Source organism: Balaenoptera acutorostrata, chromosome 18, assembly GCF_949987535.1.
Source record: "Balaenoptera acutorostrata chromosome 18, mBalAcu1.1, whole genome shotgun sequence".
Taxonomy (NCBI): domain Eukaryota; kingdom Metazoa; phylum Chordata; class Mammalia; order Artiodactyla; family Balaenopteridae; genus Balaenoptera; species Balaenoptera acutorostrata.
In genome coordinates this window covers 80,871,723-80,895,038 of record NC_080081.1, presented here as the reverse complement: position 1 = coordinate 80,895,038, position 23,316 = coordinate 80,871,723, and the positions used below count along the sequence as shown (strand labels likewise).

Sequence of the window (23,316 nt, the reverse complement as noted above, 5' to 3'; positions counted from 1 at the left end):
TATACCTCCTGCCACCACATGTGCACACCCTCTCCAGGTGGTGTGTCCATTACAGTTGATGGACCTACAGTGACAAGTGCTCATGACCCAGAGCCCCTGGTTCCGCTGAGGTTCCCCTTGGGTGTTGTCCATCCTGTGGGTTTGGACAAACGTAATGACGTGTCCCCACATCGTAGTCTCACTGCCCTAAACATCGTCTGTGCTCCGCCTGTTCCTCTCTCCCAAACTCTGGAAACCACTGATACCTTTCCTGTCTTCTCCAGAATGTCGTTTGGTTGGAATCATACAGTATTTGCCCTTTTGAGATTGGCTTCTTTGTGACAGGCATTTAAATTTTCTCCATATCTTTACATGGCCTGGTGAGCTCGTTTCTTTTTAGTACTGAATAATAATTACATTGTCTGGAAATTACCACAGTTTACCCGTTCAAGTTCATGCTTTTTCAAATGAATTCCAAACATTTTATTTTATTGGAAGTTCACGTAAGTAATTTAGTAGCTTTTTTTGCTTATTTTGGCCACACATACGTGACAGGAGCTTCAGGAACAGTAGCAAGTGCAGGCAGGGTGTTTACTGTCCATGTAACAGAGCCCTGGGTCGGCAGCCTTGGGCAGGGACAGCCACTCCTCCCCGCTCCTCCTCACCCACCAAACACAGGGCATGACTTGGATCTTCACACCTGAAAGATGGTTATGCCCCTTCCAGATGTAGGATCCATGTTCTAAGCAGAAAATAAGGTAAACTTCAGACAGGAGACAAAAAAGGCAAAGGCCAAAAAGGGAGTGTGTGCCTGGGGACTCTGCCCACGCAGACGGCCTTCGCCCACCCGGGTGGCAGTGACCGGGCGGCCAGCAGGCAGGGCGGCCAGCCTGCTTGGTTTGCCCAAGGCTGAGGGCTTCCTGGGACGCTGGGCTTGGTTTTGCATCTGTGATGAAAGGGTTCTTGGGACTCCACACTCCCTGAACCAGAGCATCCTGGGATGGGGGTGGGTTGGTTACCTTCCCAGCAGGGTTGTCTAAAAAGACTTTTGGAATTAGCAGTAATCATTTTATTTGACTGCTTTCTAAACTAAGTACTGTAACAAGACTTTTCTGTGTGTGGCAGTTCTTGGGTTTATTTTCTGACAGAATTCTTATTTCTGATTCATTGACTTATCCGAGGAGTGTGTATGGAGCTCTCGTCTGCGTGCCGGGCACCACGCGGAGGGCAGGGGTGGCCGCGGGGCACAGACTTGCCCACTCGGAGCCTCAACGCAGACAGGCATGTGATGCATCAGGTGTGGGAGCTAAGGGAAAAGAGCAGGAAAAGAGCAGGGAAGCAGGGAAGCAGGGGGGAGGCTGCTGCCTTGTGTTTTCTTTCTCCCCTTAAGGTTGATCTGGGAAAGCCTCCTTGTATTCAACAGTCTGATGATGTTGTAGCTCATGGTTCTTCCCTACACAAACATTAACAGCGTTTACTGTACTTGTTTATTAGACTTTCAAGAGTAGCAGAAGAAACAATAAAGGATTACTTTGAAGCGCGTCTTGCTCTCCTAGAACCAGTTTTCCCAATAGCATGTCATCGTCTCTGTGAGGGCCCAGACTTTTCAATGGATTTCAATTACAGAACCCCACAGAACATACCAGAAGGTAAGCCTGTGTTTTCTCTCATTTTGAAATGTGACATTATAAACTGATTTTCAGGCAGAACTCTTTATTCTTTTAATAAAACCTTAACAAATTCCATTATGTGTAATAATTATGTACAATAGTTAACAGCACTGCTGCTCTGGCAGAAGAAAAGAAACGCAGCTGATACTCACCATCCCAGATGACCCCAAGGGGTCCACACGGCAGCGTGTTAGCACTCGTTTTAAAAGTATGCAAGTTGAGTCTTAATAATTATACTAGTTTTTATTAAAATTGACTTATTAAAATTTAGCTTTCAAGATGATAAGCCCAAAATCAATGTTTTCCCTGAATTTTATTATCACTAATAGTCTTGCCCTTTTAAAAAGACAAAGAAAAATGAATATGTCTTGTCCCATAGTACAGTTTAGTAGCAAGAGATGAGAACTTCAGTTCTGCTTCCTAGTTTCTGCTTAACAGCTACCTGGCAGGCGAGACCATGGCCACGGCCCCTCCTCCAGGACACGGGTGCTCTGTATACAGAGTGGAGGTGACAGTGTCTCTGCCTGAAAGGTAGGAAACTGGGTTCTGGCTTATTTAAAAACCAAAAACAAAAAAACAACCCACCCGTTTAAAAAATACGTACTTGTTAATGGAAATTTAGTTGAAGAAAATATAGCTCTACCCATCAAAGCCAGCCATTCACAACACCTTAGCGATAGTGAACTGTGGTCTTGACAGTCCACGCGGACCGCCTGCACCTCCAGGCACGCGCTGGTGAGCTGAGCCCCTGCACTGGCCGGTCACCCACCTCCACACCTGTGCTTCGGTTCAGCGGGACAGTCCTGGGTTACATACGGCTGGTTTTGCACTCATACAACGTCTGCATCCACTAGCGGTTTTTTCCAAAGATGCCCTGTCGTCCTCAGATGTGAGATCCTGGTAGATTTTCCTGACCCTCGAGACTCAGAGTGTCGTGTCGTCTCTCAGAGCCCCACCAGGACTCTCAGCCAACACCTTGGTGAGATCTTGGGTGACTTGCACTCAAGTTTGACAAACACTGACCTTGGTCTCTTGAGGGGTGTGTGGCTCTTAAGAACTGAAGAGAAACAATTTATACTGATACCATGCAACAAGCACCAGGAACTTGATTAGGGTCCGTTGTGTCATATTCTGCGTATGGATTGAGTATTTCTGAGTCAGGCTAGAGCTGACGAAGGACGACCATTCCTCTGCTGGATACCACTCACTGTGGTCGGCGGAATAGAAACATGACCTTTGTGAAAGTGTTTTCTAATAGGATTTCACTGCCGATGGCCATCCCCACAGGCTGTCTGACGAGGTTCCACTGCCTTTTCTGCTCTACAGTCACGGGGACACAGCTGCGTTTTCACAGCGGAACTGAGGGGGAAACAAGAAGAGCCTCTGTGTCTGCCGCGGGCCTTTCCTTCTCTCATCCTCGGTGCTCTAAGCAGGGAAGCTGCATCATAAAACAGAGCAAAACCCTGTGTCAAACCTCACATAGCTTGAAAGGAGATAAAAGAGCCAGGGAGCTGGTGTGCCCTTTTTTCCTGGAACCAGAACAAATTTTAAAGCCAGTCGTTCTTTGGGATCTTTTTATGAAGTCTCCTCGTTCACAAGTTTTTAACATCATATTAAAAAACAACTCATGTATCTTTTATATTATCAAAAGTACAGTTTTTGTTCAGAGAATGAATCTTGCAGAATATTTTGCATATTCAAAAGCTTCAAATCTTACCCAAACTTTTTTTTTTCAAAATGAGATTTTTTTTGGCATTATAAGAAAATTCAGAAAAGGCAAAATAGTATGTGGAAGACAGTGGAAAATTCCTCAAACCCACACTCAAAAACTGCAGTCCGCAGGTTTCGCTTCCATTGACATTTATAAATTCAGCAGGAACTTTTAAATACCACTTAAAAAAAATAACTTTAGTGTAGAAAAAGCGTATTTAAAAAGCCTGTTGATGAGCTGTCAGTAGCTACTCAGACTAAAAGTAAAAAGGGTTCTGCGGTCTGAAAAGCGCTAGATAAACACCAGCAGGTTTTGCACGTGGAGGACCGCTCAAATCTTGCAAACGAGGGCGGGGTACCGGGCCTCCTCCCTCAGGCTCTGCAAAGTGGCCTTGGTGGGTTGGGAATTAAAATCTCTATTTGTATCTCCCCAATTCAGGCTCCGGCGTCCTGCTGTTTATTTTCCACGCAAACTTTTTGGGTAAAGAGGTCATTGCTCGCCTCTGTGGACCGTGTAGTGTACAAGCTGTTGTTTTAAATGATAAATTTCAACTCCCTGTTTTCCTGGTAAGAGTTTCTATAGTTCATTACCGAGGAGTACAGTCTTCTAATCAAAAGCACAGATGACATAAATTCTTCTGTTAACTGTAGTTGTTGGAAATGGCAATAATCCATAATCGTAAATTGTTTTAATTGGTATCTGTGCTTTAAATTATGTTTACCAAGTCTTGGAACTAACATTTTGAAGATAAATTCTTATGGTACAAGAAACATCCTATCTAAATATTACAAATGATCACTTAAAGGAAATTTAGGGAATTCAAAAAGGAAGAAAAGCATGCCTGTGCATGGTTCAAAACCGAAATATAAACACTGAATAACACTGGTTGTATTTATGCTTAGTTTAATTTTAGGTAATCACAGTATAATTTTGATTTTTATTCATTGTGAACTTTTTGTCTTATAAATTTTTTATTTTTGGCTGTGTTGGGTCTTCATTGCTGCGCGGTGGCTTCTCATTATGGCGGAGCACGGGCTCTAGGCACGCGGGCTTCAGTAGTTATGGCTCACGGTCTTAGCTGCTTCGCGGCATGTGGGATCTTCCCGGACCAGGGCTCAAACCCGTGCCCCGTGCATTGGCAGGCAGATTCTTAACCACTGCACCACCAGGGAAGCCCCACTGTGAACGTTTTAAAATACAAATATATAATAACTAAACTACTAGTGGCTATGTAAATTCTTTAGCATTAAAAATGCCCTTGAAGAATCGTTGCCTATGTTTCCTTTGCCATAAAATTCTCTCCTTAGGGTGAATTTAAATTAACTGGTTATGAAGATTTTTTAACGTGCATGCTGTATATGGCTGGATACATTCTAATGCCGAAGATTTTTAATCTATATATTGTTTTTCCAGATAAATGTTATCTCTTTAACACAAGGGAAAAGTAAAGAAATCACAGCATGTTGTCTTACAAAGAAATTCAAACAAACTTGTATTTTCTTCTACATCATTAGAGTCTTAAAGGTTTCTGGAGTCTGGCTGTGTCTAGATGGAGAAGTCTGTCTGCAAAAATGCTGATCTATCTTTTGGTCTCTTCCCCAGGACAGTCATTTTGTTTACTCGTTCAGCCCTGCCGCAGGCCTCAATAAACTCTTTATAAGGTTGACGGAAGCGCCGTCTGCTAAGGTGAGAATCTCCTTGCATCTGCTGTCACTGCTCAGGTCATTCCTTCAGGTCACGTTATTAGAGAAGATTTTCAGGAATGTCATGCTGTTCCTGGTGTGCCTGCCTGGGTCTGAAATGGGTTCAACCCTCTTTGATATCCATGGTGTGCAGCAGTCTGGTGATGTTCTGTGCTTTTGATATTTAATTGCCACATGTATGATCACTAGCAGGACCAGAACAGTCTGTGTAACAGTACAATTAATGTAGTAACCTAAAAACCCAATTGGACTTTTTAATTAAAATAATGGTAGTCTAACAACCCACACTGATAACCAATTTGACAGTATTGCCAAAGAAGGGAAACAAGTCTTGCCCATGTGTGCTTTTTTTCCCCTCTTCTAACTAACAAAGGGGAACTCTTGAAATACATGCTTTTTTTCTTTCAACAGGTTAAGTTGCTAATAGGTGCATACAGAGTACAGCTGCAATGACCAAAGAATTGGGAGAGAGTTATTCTGAGTCCTGTTTCTAAACACTCTTCAAAGCAGTTTGGAATTCTGGCACAGCTCACACTTCCAAATTAAAAGTTTCTTCTGTAAGCCTCTTGCATTTAAGGCCTGTCACCTGTTACAGTCTGAGAGATGGGGCATGGTGCATCTAACATAAAACACAGATGTAAGTATTTGTGCCAGTGTTCTGAAATCTAGATATTGTGTCCAGACTGTATGTTTTTCCACAATGTGGAATGGTTCATGTGAGGATTATTTAATTAAAACTTTTTTTTAACTTGAAATTTTTTACTAGCCCTAGTGAATTTTTGTGTTTAAAAAAAAAAAAAAATCTAATGGGAACGTTAGCACTAAGTTAAGGTGTGAGTTTGCAGCCCTTGAAGTAGGACTAATCTAAGGTGGTAGGCAGGTTCGAGGGAGGAGGTCTGATCTTCCCAACGGGCCACTGACACAGATCCCGAGTAGGTGACAACTTTGTATATTTGCAGTTACCCTTTATTGTTTGAAAAGATAATAAATCAGAATCTGAGATAATAGCAAAAAAAACAGAAACCAGACATTATGAGCATAAAAGGGGATATTACATGTGAACTTTATCTTTGTTCTTGGAATCCATCAAGTCATTCTGAACAGCCAGATCTTGTTACTTACTTATTTTGAACACTGGGAATGCCAGCCAGGCTTTGCCACACTCTGCCTCCTGAGAAGGGTGACTGCCCACAGGTCTAATGCTTATATTCTTTCAAGAAATATTTGGCAAACTAATGAATCAAGCTGTCTGGGTTATGGAAATGTATAAAATTGTTAATTTCCAGATCAGTTTTATAATTGCGTGGGTTACAGTTTTAATGAAAAAATTTCAGAATGTCACATACGTCATCCCTCATCATCCATGGGGAATTGGTTCCAGGACCCCCCCTCAGATACCAAGATCCGAGGATGCTCAAGTCCTTGTGTCATATTTGCATTTAACCCCTTGCATATCCCCCCCCCCCATACTTTAAGTCATGTCTGGATTAACTTACAATACAAGGTAAATGCTATGTAAATAGTTGTAAATGCAGTGTAAATTCTATGTAAAGAGTTGCTGGTGTGCAGCAAATTCAAGTTTTGCTTTTTGGAACTTGCTGGAAAATTTTTTTCTTCCCCAGTTATTTTCCATCTGTGGTTTGTTGAGTCTGTGGATGCAGAAACTGTGGATACTAAGAGCTAACCACACACACTGTATAGATTTTTCAGAGTACAACTGCCTTTTCCTAGTTTCCTCAATAAAATACCACAATGCTGGTCTTTCTAGTTTCTTTCTATCTGAAGTCTCAGGACTTCAAAACAAGGTGGATACGAAATGTATAGTTTAGCTAAACAATGGCTGGGATTAGACTTTTCAACTATACTGAATGCTGTACTCCTACTGCGTCTAACCTCACAGCCACGAGATCTGTGTCAGCAGCGGTGCACCCTGTCCAATACATGTGAGAGAAATGGGTTTCTAAAGAACATTCCCATCACCTAAAAAGCAGGCCTGGGTTAACACCTTTACAAGAGCACTAGGAATATAACCACTGTAGAGCTGTGCGGTTTAATACAGTTCTTTTCACCTGAACTCGCTTCTCTCTATAGCCCTGGAGTGGGGAAATTCTGACCAGGATGACGAGGTCTTGAACTTCTCCACTTGATGAGAAGTGGAGCCAATCGCATCAGATACTTAAGTTAATGCTGCTACTTTGATATTTAAGTAAGTGTGAACAATGACTGCCCTGAAAAACAAAGCAGTTCTCAAGCAGCACCTTATCAGAGGTTTGCAGATATGCTAGTACTACCTGTGGAAAGCAAAGCCATCTCCTTGTGGATTGTGTAGTTACCGGGCACACAGTACAGAATGCCTAAGAGAGCTTCACCCTCTAGGCCACGGGCGGTGTCATAACTTCAAGCGGGACGCATGGCTCTTGATCCAGACTCACTGAAGAGCAGTTAGTATACATTTTTCTACTTCAGTTTTATCTTAAATTGATTAAAAATCATCACTCCTCAGCCATCACTACTTTCCAGTATATACTGAGGTAAGGACATGATGCGTAATTGGGTTATCCAATTAATTTAACTTACTAACCATACCACCCAGATCTGGTCACCACTAATTAGTATGCTGCAGTAGAAAGCACATTACACATCCTTTTGCCTACAATACCCAGTACCAAAGAGCAGTGCCTAGTACCTAATACCAGCCAATAAATGTTGAACTACAGTCGGATGAGGAGTTTGGATTTAGTCCAGGAATACAAGTTACTCAACTTCATACACTATCTTCTCAAGTCATTCCCATCTTAAATTCTTAAATTTGTAGAATGTATTCAGTGGAATGTCAGGAGGTTGCAATTTGAAGCTCAGGTGCTGCTTTTAGAATTCTACTCGGCAGGGTTACACTGAGACCTTTCAGTTACCTTATATGAGAATTTACTAGTTTATTAGTAATTTACTACTGCTGGCAAGGTTTTAGCATCAAGAAAGTTGACAGCAAAAGACCTTTATAAAGCATTAACCATGAAACTCCAGTGTCTTTGCATAAAAACGGGGAAAAACATACAAGTGTAAGGAGGATGATCAGCAAAGACCAGGCAAAAGTAGGACACGGATACAAGAAGAACACTGAGAGGTGGTTTATAAAATGAAAGAAGAATTTAGAAAAATTTGGGACTTCCCTGGTGGTCCAGTGGTTGAGACTCCACGCTTGCATTGCAGGCGGCATGGGTTTGATCCCTGGTTGGGGAACTAAGATCCTACATGCTGCGCAGCCAAAAAATAAAATGTATATAAATTTATATGTACAAGAACATATATATGTAAGAATTTAGAAAAATTTAATATTTCATGCAGTTAATATGTTTCATAGCATAATACTGTACAAACCCCTAAAGTTATTTTGACATTCTAAAGCTTTACTAAGTAGGATCAGAAGAAAACTGATGGAATCCATACCACTTCCCTCCATCCTCTGCTCACCTGCAGATGATGTTCCTTTCCAACAAAATCTGGGATGTCCAGGCCTGACTGCTCCCTCCTGGTACAGAAGAGCCTTGCTACTGGGCTGGAAAATGGTAGTAACGATGAGGTTCACAATTCAATCAGGACCAAATTAAAACGAAATGGGCAAACAGTCATCCGAGCTCCCAGAGAGCCAGCCCCAGGTGGAGTCCACCCGATCAGCTCCGCTGCTCCACCACCCAGTCTGTGCCTTGACTCACGTCCCCGTTATTTGCTTCCCTTGGGCCAAGCTATATGTGTTAGCGAAAACACGATTTTTCTCACTTGAACAAAGCCAAATTTCTTATGAGTAGTTCCTTTCTTGAGGACTGACCCAAACTTCCAGGTTACATGAGGTGATAAAAAAAAAAAACCCTCCAATGATTTCCATTTATTGGGGGGGGGGGGGTTGCTCTGTGACCATAACGTTTGCCAGCATTAGCCAGCAAGTGTGCCAGGGGGACAGTATATAACTTAGGAAAACAACCTGGATGAAAGTGTCATAACTGCTCATGTATCCATAGACTGTTTCTATAGAGTAATAAATTTAAAAATAAAACAAGATTCTTCTGGCTTCTTTCTCCTGTGTCATTAAAATAATTTCTCCCGGACTTCCCTGGTGGTGCAGTGGTTAAGAATCCGCCTGCCAATCCAGGGGACACAGGTTCGAGCCCTGGTCTGGGAAGATCCCACATGCTGCAGAGCAATTAAGCCTGTGCGCCACAACTACTGAAGCCCACGTGCCTAGAGCCTGTGCTCTGCAACAAGAGAAGCCACCACAATGAGAAGCCCGCACACTGCAACGAAGAGTAGCCCCCGCTCGCCGCAACTAGAGAAAGCCCGCATGCAGCAACAAAGACCCAACGCAGCCAAAAATAAATAAATTAAAAAAAATTTTTTTTCTCCCACAAAATAACCTGAAAAAAAATGACAAACTAATTGTTAGAAAACAGGAAGTAATATTGCATATTTTTGTAAAGGAAGAACAAAGAGGTTTCAGTTATAAAGAAAATAATTTACTGGGCTAGAATCACTGATCAGGAAACCTAAAAAATATTCAAGACCTGAATTTGTATATTTGGCCTATAAAACTTTCTACAACTAGTATTTCATTGTGCCTCAGCCCAGAGCAGCACCACATTGTTAAGAAATGAAAATTCCTGGGCCTTTAAACCACAGAATGGGGGCCCAGCAGTCTGTGTTCTGATCCAAGAGATTCTGCTGCATCTTCAAAGTATGAGAACCAACGTTTTAAATAAGATTTCTAAAAGGGGAAACTGTCAAGTTACTTCCTTCTACTAGAATTAAATATATATCTGGCATTTTATTTAACTTTCATAAAGTTAATCTCTTCCTGGAATGAACAGCTTCTTTTCACTGACCAGAAAATAAGATCTGGAATGAAAAGCAGTTATTTAACTAAAAAAAAAAAAAACACACAAACAAACCAAAAAACCCCCAGAATACTGTTAACCAAAAGATGGCCACATTGGGCTTCCCTGGTGGCGCAGTGGTTGAGAGTCTGCCTGCCAATGCAGGGGACACAGGTTCGAGCCCTGGTCTGGGAAGATCCCACATGCTGAGGAGCAACTAGGCCCGTGAGCCACAGCTACTGAGCCTGCACGTCTGGAGCCTGTGCTCCGCAACAAGAGAGGCCGCGATAGTGAGAGGCCCACGCACCGCGATGAAGAGTGGCCCCCGCTTGCCACAACTAGAGAAAGCCCTCGCACAGAAACGAAGACCCAACACAGCCATAAATAAATTAATTTAAAAAAAAAAGAAAAGACACCAAAGATAAATTAAAAAAAAAAAAAGGCCACATGAAACCACAGCTTCACTATCACAGCACCATTCACCTATGTACATTAGGGGTTTTTTTTTTCCTTATAAAGCATGATAAATTAAAAGGGGGGGGGGCGGAGTTCCTTGGCGGCCCAGGGGTGAGGACTCAGCGCTTTCACTGCCATGGCCTGGGTTCAAGCCCTGATGGGGAACTGAGATCCCATAAGCTGTGCAGCGTGGCCAAAATTTAAAAAATAAATAAACTGTTGCATTCCACCCCAAAACACACACACACACACACCTGAAGATTTTATTGTTCAGTAGACCAAGTACGTACCTGGGAATCTGCATTTTCAACAAGTTTCCCGGTGACAGTGACACGGATCCAGGGACCAGCTTTGAGAACCACGACCCAACGTTAATTTTCTAGAGCTGGATAATAGCGCGAGAAACAGCTGTCACATTTTTGTGCCTACGAGACGTCAGATACTTTGAAAAGGTGACATTTCCCAAAGGTATGGTACCTATCAGTGCTGCTCACTCAGTGTGGACGCAAACCCCCTGGAACCGTGTGAAACTGGGCGGTCTGATCCGATGAGCCTGTGTGTACCGGGATTCTCATCTTGCGAGCAGCTCTCAGCTCCTGGTTCCCAGGACCACAGCTGGAACAAGAACAGGTTAGAAGCACCATGCAAGGGGGTGGGGAGTTAGGGAAGAAATATACTTGAAATAATACTTTTTGCATCTATTAGGGTGACAACATACCATCATCACAGTTCTATCATACAGATCACATAGCGTAAATGATTCTAAAGAATTTTATGTCTTTAAGAAATAATGGAAAAAACTTAATAAAATAATGGAAAAACTGTTATCCTCTAAAAAAGGGTGGAAAGCAGCAAGGGAGAAATGGAGCTAGTGTCCCTAGCTTGAATCTGAATTTATGATATTAAACCATTTTAAGATTACACACTTTCCAAAGGACCACAAGACTAAAATTTTAGGCTTGGAATCACTAAAGAACAAGAGGGATTTTTTTTCCTTCGTAAATAAGACCCATGTAACACGTCATTGCTATTCCCAGTCCAGTTTTGCCTGAAGACAAATCAATACACACATTACTACCAGTGGGGATAGACAAGGGCAATTTGGAGCTAAAAATACCCTCAAATCTTCCTCAAAGAAAAGGGCAGTGACGCTGGGAGTCGCATAAGAAGACAGGCAGAGAAGCGGAGGTTTCAACTTTGCCATGAACTATGCAGTGTTATTCCACTAACTCTGACACGGGGACCAGGAAGAAGGGCGGAAGGAGCTGTGACAACAGGTGCTGACCTGAAGGGAGACTCCAGCGTTTCCTGTCTCTCGACTTCGGTTCACCCCGGAAACCAAATTTCAGGTAGCTTCATCCATGTTTTCTTTTCTCCTAGGATTACAATAAAATCAGACTTAGCCCCTTAAAAACAAGTTTCAACGATCAATTAAAAAACACAAGCGATAACTCACTTCCTACAGTCCATGACAGGAATCAAGTTCCCTTAAGACGCCGTTTTAGTCTTTACCTCATCTGATTATGTCCATTCAGTAAGGATTTTCCTTTCAATTCATTTCCTCTAAGAACATCAACTGACTTAAAATTCAGCTCAATTTTGTTTCAGCATCAGAGTAAACACTGTTAAATCCAAGACGCTGAAAAGTCTCCCTTTTTTATTTTCCATAGGTCCTCTTGTCTGGACGGCTGGTCCCTCAGCACACCACAGCCCAAGACCCTTATAATCCAAGATCCTACATAGGATCCTGATTCCTACCCTATGTACAAAATTTTATTCTGCTTGTACCAAGGCAGGGCACACAAACGTGTCTGCTGTGCTCCATCAGAAGACGACCTGCTTACCTACCGAGAGAGCAGGCACTCCAGATTTTCTGCTGAGGTCCAGGTTTATGTTTATTGTTACCTCATGCCTATGAAATGTGTTTTGTAACATACCTGAAATATCAGCGCAGTAGTACACAATTACAACTGAGAAATAAATAACCAGCTTTGGGCTCAGTATTTTTAAAGTGAGGGTACATGACCCAAAGATACTGGAAATAATTATCCTAAATTGGTAGTTTTCAAAACTCATTTGGGTCTCAAATTCACCTGAGAATTGGATGAAGTATGACCCCCCCCCCCCCGCCAAAAAGTGCGTGCAAAAATTACGTACACAAAATTCTGCATGTGAATTAATCAGACTCATAGATTCCACTAATAATGCCACAATGATCCAATAGGATCCATGGTCCCACTTTAAAAACCTTCAATATTTTTTCAAGCAAAGCATGCCATAAATCAACAAAAATTATCTCGCATATTACTTCCATCTGCAACTAGCATTCTTACACTGGTTTTATAACTGTATCACTTATATATACTTTGCCTTTGGTAAAGTTAAGGATGACAAGAAGAATAAATGGAACCATAAGTCAAACTGGGCAACTGGATTACTTAATCCTTAAAGACACAATGACACCAGGACTACTAAAAATTTTAACTGTCTTCTCAACTTTTCAAAAATGTGAACCTGAAAGTTTTACAAAGCACTAACTACACTGAAACCTAAAAAGGTTATCTCCAGAATTGAGGAACTTCTAGTTGCCAAGAGTCTTTAAAAGGGTGGCTTATCTTAATCCTTTAATTTAATAGTAAAAAAAACTATCACTAGAGTTCTGTTTAGAGGTGGTATTATAACTAAGTGGCCAGGTTTATTGTGCACTGGGTTGTAACCAACTCTAATAAGATGGTTACGGATGTGCTGATACACAGCCATTCAGTGACGCTCGTGATATGGAGTTACGGATCTGGGAAGGCCTAGAAAGTTGATACACTTTCATATTTTCTGATCCTGAAGAATACCCAAATATGAAAATCAACCAACAACTGCTTTGAAAGAAAACGTTTTCTTTTTTCTTGGCTGTGCCACACAGCTTGCAGGACCTTAGTTCCCCGACCAGGGATCGAACCCAGGCCCGACAGTGAAAGTGCCAAGTCCTAACCACTGGACTGCCAGGGAACTCCTTAAGAAAAGGACTTCAACTGAAATCTTAAGCCATAACTGTAACAAAACTATGTGGCAAAAGTAGTCTGTTTTAAATTAATTTTAGGATAAAACTGGGTAAGAACTGTGTGAGTTAATGTTTGATTTTACCCTCTCATGCCAACACATCTGAAATAGTTGGTAAAAATGAAAAAAGGCTCCTCCAACCACACCCTAAGATTTTTTTCATACAGTCAGAAATGTGAACGGCCAATACCACAGGCACTTTTATGATGACTTTTCTGAAAGAATAAAACATTAAAACTACAGAAGGCACATTCTTAATGGTCAACTACGTACCAATGTACCTAATATCTCATTTTCCACTGAGTACACAAGTCAATCATGAACAAACTACATAGTTTGTATTATGTAATATAAATTATATATAAATAATAGAAGTACACTCTAAGAAATAACTATAAAAGATAAATACTACATAATTCAACAAGTATGGAGGCTGAGGAATACTCTACAAAAGCTCTTCCAATTACAACACATGAATTGTAAAAACCCAAGAAATAGGATTTTAATAATGACTCAAATTGAAAAATACCTTGCCAGAAATCAACCTAAAAGGTAATTATCTCCTCTGGAGCAGACTCCCATGATATCGAACCATAAAGGAACCACATTCTTTATTAGCTTGTTCTGCAGCAGGGCCTCCTTCTGAGAAACAAGTTCTGAAATTTGTAGGTATGGGGGAGGGGACGTCCACATGATCAAAGTCACCATCCGAGATCTTTCAACACACAACAGCGTTCACAAATGAATGTGACCCTCTGCCTTGATGGCAAAGACACCACAATACCGGCTGCTAAAATAATAAATAAGCCAAATGCTATTACTACAGGCAATTCACAACAGCCAAAATATGCAGTATACTCTTCACTGAAATAATTTTATTCTTCTGTTACCTAACAGATTCTCTTTAAGCAACAAAGAATGTATCTTCAAAGAATATAGAGAAACAGTTTGTGACTTAAGAGAACAATATATCAAAAAGATTAAGGCCAAAAATTCAACTCATCATTTCCCAAGGAAACTTGAAAAAATACCCATGAAAGCTGTAAACCTGTAAAACCCATGCTAATACAACTACATGTTCTTCCCTGCTTTTTGATGTAATACAGTGTAATACAACTTCAACTGATGAACAAATAAGAAAATATTGGGGCTTCCCTGGTGGCGTAGTGGTTAAGAATCCGCCTGCCAATGCAGGAGACACGGGTTCAAGCCCTGGTCCGGGAAGATCCCACATGCCACGGAGCAACTAAGCCCATGTGCGCCTCAACTACTGAGTCTGTGCTCTAGAGCCCGCAAGCCACAACTACTGAGCCTGTGCTCTAGAGCCCGCGAGCCACAACTACTGAAGCCCGTGCGCCTAGAGCCTGTGCTCCACAACAAGAGAAGCCACCGCAATGAGAAGCCCGCGCACTGCAACGAAGAGTAGCCCCCGCTTGCCCCAACTAGAGAAAGCCGCGCACAGCAACAAAGACCCAACGCAGCCATAAATAAATAAATAAATAAATTTATTTATTTATTTAAAATATATATATATATATATATATATATATATATATACTTCAAATTGACTTAATTAATTAGAAGGCAAATTTTCTCAACATGTTTAATTTTCACATGACTCTTTTGGGTTGAAAATTTGCAATAAAAATAACAAACTAAGGCTTTGATTTTCTATCACATCCATGGATCTTCCACCCAGGTTATCACAAGTTGCCAGATATCACAAGTTCAATTATGTAATAAATAACTTCCGTCTTTCAGCTGGTATTATACAAAAATCCATAATATGAACATTCAATTTTGGATTCCCAATATCATCTGGCTTTTCAGAATTCTAATAAAGCTACCTAATCTTTTTTTTTAAATATCATAGGTTATACATAGATCGGTGAGTCTTACATCAGCCGGTAGTGAAACCACACAACCTAGTTATAAACAGCAATTAAGAGCATGGTGAATAAGAGAAGGGCAAATGTACTTCACAAGAAAAGGTCTCTGAATGGCCAAAAGTATATGAAAAGGTATTCAACATCAGAAGGTACAGAGAAACGTAAATTAAACCACAGTGATATGCCTCCACACCCAGTAATGGCGAAGACTGACGTGACTGACAACACTGACGCTGGCAAGGGTCCACCACTGCTCAAGGGGTACGAGGCCGAGCTGACTATGGAACGCTGCTTGGCTGTTTCTAAGAAACATACACGTGCCCTACACTCAGCAACTCCACTCCTAGTATTTTCCCCATGAAAAATGAAAAGTGTGATTTGTAGAAGAATGTTCAGAGCAGATTTATTCTTAACAACCCCAAACTGGAAACTGCTCCAAGAATATATCAACAGGAGACTCAACGAAGTGTGGCATGTTCACTCAGGGGTAATAAGACACATGCAACAACATATGTGAATCTCAAAAACACTATGTCCAGTGAAAAAGGCCAGAGGCAAAAGTGTATACATTGTAAGATTCTATTAGTATGAAGTTCAGAAACGAAAACTAACATATGATGATCAAACTAGACAAATTGTTGCCCCTGACACAGAATGGACGGACTGGAAAAGAGCACACAAGTTCTAAAGTTTATGAAAACTGAGGCTATCAGTTTGTTTTGCCAAACAAAACTCACAAATTTTGCATAACAGGCAAGTCCAAATTTTTAAAAAGCAAAATTTTAATTATTTTTAAATTAAAGAATCAGAAAAGAATTTATTTTAAAGTTCATGTAGCAACTCAAAATTAAGAAATAAGTACTTAGGGCTTCCCTGGTGGCGCAGTGGTTGAGAATCTGCCTGCCAATGCAGGGGACACAGGTTTGAGCCCTGTTCTGGGAAGATCCCACATGCCGCGGAGCAACTAGGCCCGTGAGCCACAATTACTGAGCCTGCGCGTCTGGAGCCTGTGCTCCGCAACAAAAGAGGCCACCGCAATGAGAAGCCCGTGCACCACAACAAAGAGTAGTCCCCGCTCACGGTGACTAGAGAAGGCCTGCACAGCAATGAAGACCCAAGGCAGCCAAAAATAAATTAATTTTTTTAAAAAAAGAAATAAGTATGTAAAATAAGGTCATGTTCAAGTAAATAGGTAAGAATCATCTATCACTGATAAATATTACATAACACTGAAATCTGGAAAATACTGAAGAAACAAATAAAGACTGAAACTTTTTCTTTTTAGGCACAAGGCACATTTATTTTTTAAAAGTTTCTTCAGCTTTGGGACTTCACTGTTGGTCCAGTGGTTAAGACTCTGTGCTTCCACTGCATGGGGGCACGGGTTCAATCCCTGGTCAGGAAAATAAGATCCCATATGCTGCACGGTGCAGCCAAAAAAAAAAAAAAAAAAAAATTCAGCTTTATTGAGGGCAACTAAAATTTTCAGGAGAATAATTTACTGATACTACATGCCATCTTTTCCCGCAAAGGTTATAAATAACGTTTACTGTAGTTATCAACGTAAAGTTCAGCAAAGATTCATATAAAATCTAATAAAGTACAAATTGATAATTTTATGAAACATAATTAGTGCCTGTAAGAAAAGTTAACATTAACTCAGTTTCAAAGGCCCAGACCTGTATCTATTTGCCGTATCTGCAAGGCAACTGTGATGAGAGAAAAAAGGCCTTGGAGGTGAAAGATACCACTGAAAATTTTCAAACGGAATTTTGTCCCCAAATTCCTACGAAGGCATTTCAAGTTAAACAAACAAACAAAAAGTAAAACTGTTCAAAACAAGAGGAAAAAACCCAGCAGCGTTATCATCTTACGATCACCTAAGATTTCTCAAGTGCCCTGCCCAAAAGAGTCAAAGAAAACCTGCCTCTGTGGTTGCATAATGAGGTTAAGTTTTAAAAACAAGTTCAACTACATCAACAAAAAACTGCATTTTTAGTTCAAGATGACATGATCATTATGAACTTACATGTTCAGCGTCCACGGTTTTCTGTAAAAGTTCAATATTCCAAGTAAATTATTGCCACATCAAATAATCCCACAGTAGTTATTTCACGAATTAACCATGTTCATATATAATGAAAAGGAACTAGAATGAATTACCAAATGATAATTTGATAATTAGCAAATTTATTTTTGATAATAAGTGTATTTTTCAACATATACTTAAAACCACTTAAAAGCAGCATCTACTGTTAATTACTTTGAAGATACCATGTAAATCAACAAACTAGGAAAAACATTTCTGGCAGAATCCATTATGCGTTCATATGCAGTAAATAACATCACAATGTTGTACTGGGGAGAAACCACTCAAACACCAAACAAGTTTAATGTGAATTGTTTTGAGTTGATCATCTATTTAAATGTACTTAAATGCAGGGTAAAAAACAGGCGCTGCGCTGTCAGTGGTGAGGCCAGGACGCTCCTTTACCCTGAGCACCTTCTACCAAGCCCTCCTTGCTGGGAACTGCTTCTGAGTCAGTGTGTCCTAAATGGTATTTACATGAAAATACGCTGAGGTGGTTAAACATTTTAATGCTTTATTCTGAACACAAGATGCCAACATTTCATCTTAAAAAAGGGACTGAAAAGTCTAAAAATGGGAGAGTTTTTAAAAAAATCTTGTGTCATATTTTTAAAATGCACAGAATTTCCTGGCTACTGATTACCAGAGTTTGAGAAATTAAGACTGTGCAAACCAGATTAACAGAAAACACAAAAACAAGGCATAAAAACCCCATAAAATACAGTCATAAATCTCACTTCTTAACTTTTTGTGTCTCTACATCATTTGAACACGCAACACACCCGCCTCAGCAAAGCTCGGAGGCTGCCCCCTGTCCCACTGCTCGGCCGGGGACCCCGAGCCCCCTCCTCAAAGCCAGACAGGACCTCCCAAGTGGTGTGGGTGCCTCAGAGCCCCCTCGACTCCCTTTTTTAGACCATATATGCTACTTCCCGCTTTCAGTCACCACGAAGGCTTACGAGAACACTCAACTTTGACAAAAAACTGTGTGATATTAAAAAATCTCACTTTGACTTAACTCCAGCGTGAGCCTGGAAAAGCTGCCTGTTCACGGGTTCAACCAAATGCAGTGAGCACGTGCAATGAGAGCCCCTACGCCGTAGGGAATTCACAGCAGCATCCCTCAATACAGTGGTTCAGAATCACTGAATTCTAACAGAAACAAATGGAATTCAACTGAAACTGTTCACATACTAATGCATGAGCACTCCTACTGCAGTAAAGCAAAAATGAGTAGGCAGGCGTTTAAACTGACTCCCCAGAAAGAAGTATGGAATCAAAGACACGAAATATAGGGGGCAGGTTCCCGATGAGACAAAAGAAAAAGCTGAAACAGGGGCTTCCTTGATGGTGCAGTGGTTAAGAATCCACTTACCAGGGCTTCCCTGGTGGCGCAGTGGTTGAGAACCTGCCTGCCAATGCAGGGCACACGGGTTCGAGCCCTGGTCTGGGAAGATCCCACATGCCACGGAGCAACTGGGCCCGTGAGCCACAATTACTGAGCCTGCGCGTCTGGAGCCTGTGCTCCGCAACAAGAGAGGCTGTGATAGTGAGAAGCCCGCGCACCGCGATGAAGAGATGGCCCCCACTTGCCACAACTAGAGAAAGCCCTCGCACAGAAACGAAGACCCAACACAGCCATAAATAAATAAATAAATAAATAAATAAATAAAGACTTTCTATTAAAAAAAAAAAAAAAAAAAAGAATCCACTTACCAGGACTTCCCTGATGGCTCAGTGGTTGAGAGTCTGCCTGCCAATGCAGGGGACGGGTTCGAGCCCTGGTCTGGGAAGATCCCACATGCCGCGGAGCAACTAGGCCCGTGAGCCACAACTACTGAGCCTGCGCGTCTGGAGCCTGTGCTCCCAACAAGAGAGGTTGCGATAGTGAGAGGCCCGCACACTGCAATGAAGAGTGGCCCCCGCTTGCCACAACTAGAGAAAGCCCTCGCACAGAAACGAAGACCCAACACAGCCAAAAATAAATTAAAAAAAAAAAAAAAAAAAAAAAAGAATCCACTTACCAATGCAGGGCACACGGGTTTGAGCCCTGGTCCGGGAAAATCCCACATGCCACGGAGCAGCTGAGCCTGTGAGCCACAACTACTGAGCCCGTGTGCCACAACTACTGAAGCCCGCGTGCCTAGAGCCCATGCTCCACAACGAGAAGCCACTGCAATGAGAAGCCCCCGCAGGGCAACAGAGTAGCCCCCGCTCGCCACAACTAGAGAAAGCCTGCGCACAGCAACGAAGACCCAACGCAGCCAAATACAGAAAGGAAGGAGGGAGGGAAGGAGGGAGGGAGGGAGGGAGGGAGGAAGCGAGCTGAAATAACTCTGGAGTTTTGACCACTGTAAATTTGTGTGTGTGTGATCATCTAGCTATATCCAAATGACTGAAAAATAGGAAACTTAAATGGTATCTAGGTTGAAAATCAGACTCAAGTTTCTCCTTCCGTTTCCTGGCTACAGTTCAGTGGGGTCCACAGGTAACCTCCCTGTGTGTCTCAGGGGGCACCTGGCCCGAGCTGCCCTGAGCATTAAACAGACACCTTTCATCTATGACCATCAGTGCGGTACCCATCTACGCTCCCTCCTCTTCCTGTCTCCCGGTCACTAGTAGCCTCGGGGGACCAAGCCCAGCTACCATCCGCCTCTCTGGACTGACTGGTCTGGATGGTCTGCCTGCCCCCTGGGGTCTCCTTCCGTCAAGTCCCCGGGAGCAGCCACAAGTCTTTTCTGAACCATAAACCAGGTCGCATCACTGCCCAGCCCAAGACTTTCCTACAGCTTCTCATTTCATCAAGTGAGCCTTGTGGCCTTGGCACATGCTGCTCTAGTCTTGTGTTCTCAATGGGCCAGAACGGCCCCAAGAGGGAGAAAATGAGTTGGATGGCAAAAATCTTAACTCTTTTTATGTGTAAAGCACAAATACAGTATATAAACAGCTATTTGCGGTGCTGAAGTTTCACTGAATGGGAGGGTTGGGGGCCTCAGTCAGACAAAAATGGGAAAAAAAAAAAAAGAGGGCTGGGAACACCCTTGGCCTGGTTCACTCCATTCCAGCCACAATCCCTTCCTTGCTAAATGGTACACCCTCAGCTTGAACTGGGCTCGCCTTCAAGTCCAACTTGCCAAGTCTCCTCCTCTTGTCACTCACATCAGCTCAGAAGCCTCCTCCTGCTCAGGGAGGCCTCCCCGACCATCCGAGCTAAAATGGACAAATCTGTCTCCCCAGCCCAGTGCTGTGCACTCCCGGCTGTGTCCATGGCCCTGGCCCGGCCACATCACGTGCTGGAGAACACTGCTCACCTGCTCTAATAACCACGACGCATGAGGAAACAAAACAACCTTTCCTCTCTGGTTACGCCTCGGAGAGAGAACACTTCACAATGACAATGGATACTGGTAAAAGTGACCTGTGACCAAGGGGATTCCAATTTTTCAAACAGCAAACTATACTCATTCAGTCCTTGGGTGTACAAAGTACACATAATTACTACTATCTTAAGAGACAGAAACTTTTTAATTAAAAAAAATCATTTCATTTTGCTATGAAGTGTTCAAATTTATATAATAATTCACTGAATAACAAACCATAATTCTTTGGGAATGAACACAAGTGTTTTTTAATAGTTTATTAATTCTAGGTAAAGCTAACTTAAAATACAGCTTAAGAGACTCCACCCTTTTTGGTGGGTAAATGAAGTATCTCCCCCTCCAGTATTTCCAAGTAATACAAGATTTAAAATTCAAAGTGAAATTTTAATATGAACAGCAAACGGGAGGGGAAGGATTCTTCTAAAAGAAAGACTTTTCGGTTCTTCCTATTTTTTTTTAATTAATTAATTTATTTTTGGCTGTGTTGGGGCTTCGTTTCTGTGCAAGGGCTTTCTCTAGTTGTGGCAAGCGGGGGCCACTCTTCATCGCGGTGCGCGGGCCACTCACTATCGCGGCCTCTCTTGTTGCGGAGCACAGGCTCCAGACGCGCAGGCTCAGTAATTGTGGCTCACGGGCCTAGCTGCTCCGCGGCATGTGGGATCTTCCCACACCAGGGCTCGAACCCGTGTCCCCTGCATTGGCAGGCAGATTCTCAACCACTGCGCCACCAGGGAAGCCCCTTCCTATTCTTGATATTTAAGAAAGGAACTTCAAGTCAGGCACACCAATGTTAATAATGTTCATTCCCATCGCTGAAGAACTGTACAATTTTTTTAAAATGAAGATTTCTGAATTTGAGTCAAATGCCCTCGTCTATCACAAAGAATACACTGAGCCATTATTAAACTCACGCGGTACCTCTAGTAAGGGAAACTGTTGATATTCACCACGTCATTTAAAACTCTAACGTACAGATAACTCTCCCCAGGACATTAACACAGTTCATTTAATGAAATAGGCATCTACTTATGTAACCTAATATTTAAAACACAAGAATTCTTGCAATTCTCATTAGCCAACTTTAGACTTCTTCAAGGCTCTCCCCAGTTCACGCGTGTAATTTCTCTTCCTAAACTTTTACTACTACCTGCAATGATGCCACCAGTTCTTATCCACATCTGGCCTTTACTGACTTTATGCCCTTGGCTGGGGACCGGCGGGAATAACGTTAAGTTCTCACTGTCCACTGTAAGGACAGGCAGCACAGCATCTAAAAAACGTTAAAGGGGCTTCCCTGGTGGCGCAGTGGTTAAGAATCCGCCTGCCAATGAAGGGGACACGGGTTCGAGCCCTGGTCCGGGAAGATCCCACATGCCGTGGAGCAACTAAGCCCGTGCGCCACAACTACTGAGCCCGCGCTCTAGAGCCCACGAGCCACAACTACTGAGGCCACATGCCACAACTACTGAAGCCCGCGCACCTAGAGCCCGTGCTCAGCAACAACAGAAGCCACCGCAATGAGAGGCCCACACACCGCAATGAAGAGTAGCCCCCGCTCGCCGCAACTAGAGAAAGCCCACGCGCAGCAACGAAGACCCAACACAGCCAAACATAAATTTTAAAAATAAAAATAAAAAACATTAAAAACACACATACCCAATGACCAAGTGATTCAACTAGTAGAAATTTTATGCTATAGACATATTCACACACATGCTCTATCCCATGTATCCAACAACACGCTATGAAGCATATAACAGGGGGAAAAACGAAGTATCAATGAAACACTGTCCCCAAAAGATCTGGTAAACATACCTAACAATGACCTACCAGTAAGTATAAGAAGAGTGAGGGATCTCTCTTATACTCACTGATTTAGAACAATATCCAAAACAGAATATTGTGAGGCAAATGGTAAAGTGTGTACAGTGTGCTTACATATGTATTAAGAATGTATACAAATATGCCTGGGAATGCACAGAAACTTCCGGAAGGATACATAAGAAATTAGTAACCACAGCTGACCCTGGATAGAGAAGCTGGGTGATGCGTAGACGGCAAGAAGAAATTTTCACTGTGCACCATCTTTCATTTCCACGTTTGTGTACCAATGCATATTATTCAAAAAATTCAAAACTATATTGAATTAGTTTATGCATCAATAGTATTTGAAGGCTAGTTGATTTTTATTAGATGTTAATGCTTTCTAAAATACAATTGTGTGCAAAGGATTATTTCTAGATCTCCAAGAAGGGCTTGAATGAGGCTACAGTACAGGGCCTATCTAGGTTAACTTTTAAGCTTGAGGAATAAGAAAATAGGGGTTAATCCACCCCTGGTTTCCACATTGCTTCATGCTGGCCATTAACCAAGTATGAATAAAATGAGTAATTTGTATTAAACGCCCATTTCTATAAAATGCTTTTGTCTGTAATTAATGAATGCATTGGCGGTATTCTATGAAGCCTTAAAGGCTTCCAGTATGAGACTCAGTCCACCAAAAGCTTCAAGGTTGACCTA

The 23,316-nt window shown here is 42.0% G+C and overlaps 1 protein-coding gene across 3 annotated transcripts in view; it reads left to right on the top strand.

Moving 5' to 3' along the window:
- Window positions 1–6,824, top strand: part of MPHOSPH8 (M-phase phosphoprotein 8) — a 54,121-nt gene extending 47,297 nt beyond the window's left edge. For all 3 annotated transcript variants that reach the window (XM_057532927.1, XM_057532926.1, XM_007164246.3), the window contains 4 exons: window positions 1,474–1,628; window positions 3,799–3,926; window positions 4,963–5,046; window positions 5,475–6,824. In XM_057532927.1, coding sequence (XP_057388910.1) covers window positions 1,474–1,628; window positions 3,799–3,926; window positions 4,963–5,046; window positions 5,475–5,516 — 409 coding nt within the window. In that variant the 3' untranslated portion in view covers window positions 5,517–6,824. The remainder of the gene's footprint in view (window positions 1–1,473; window positions 1,629–3,798; window positions 3,927–4,962; window positions 5,047–5,474) is intronic.
- Window positions 6,825–23,316: the final 16,492 nt, after the last annotated feature.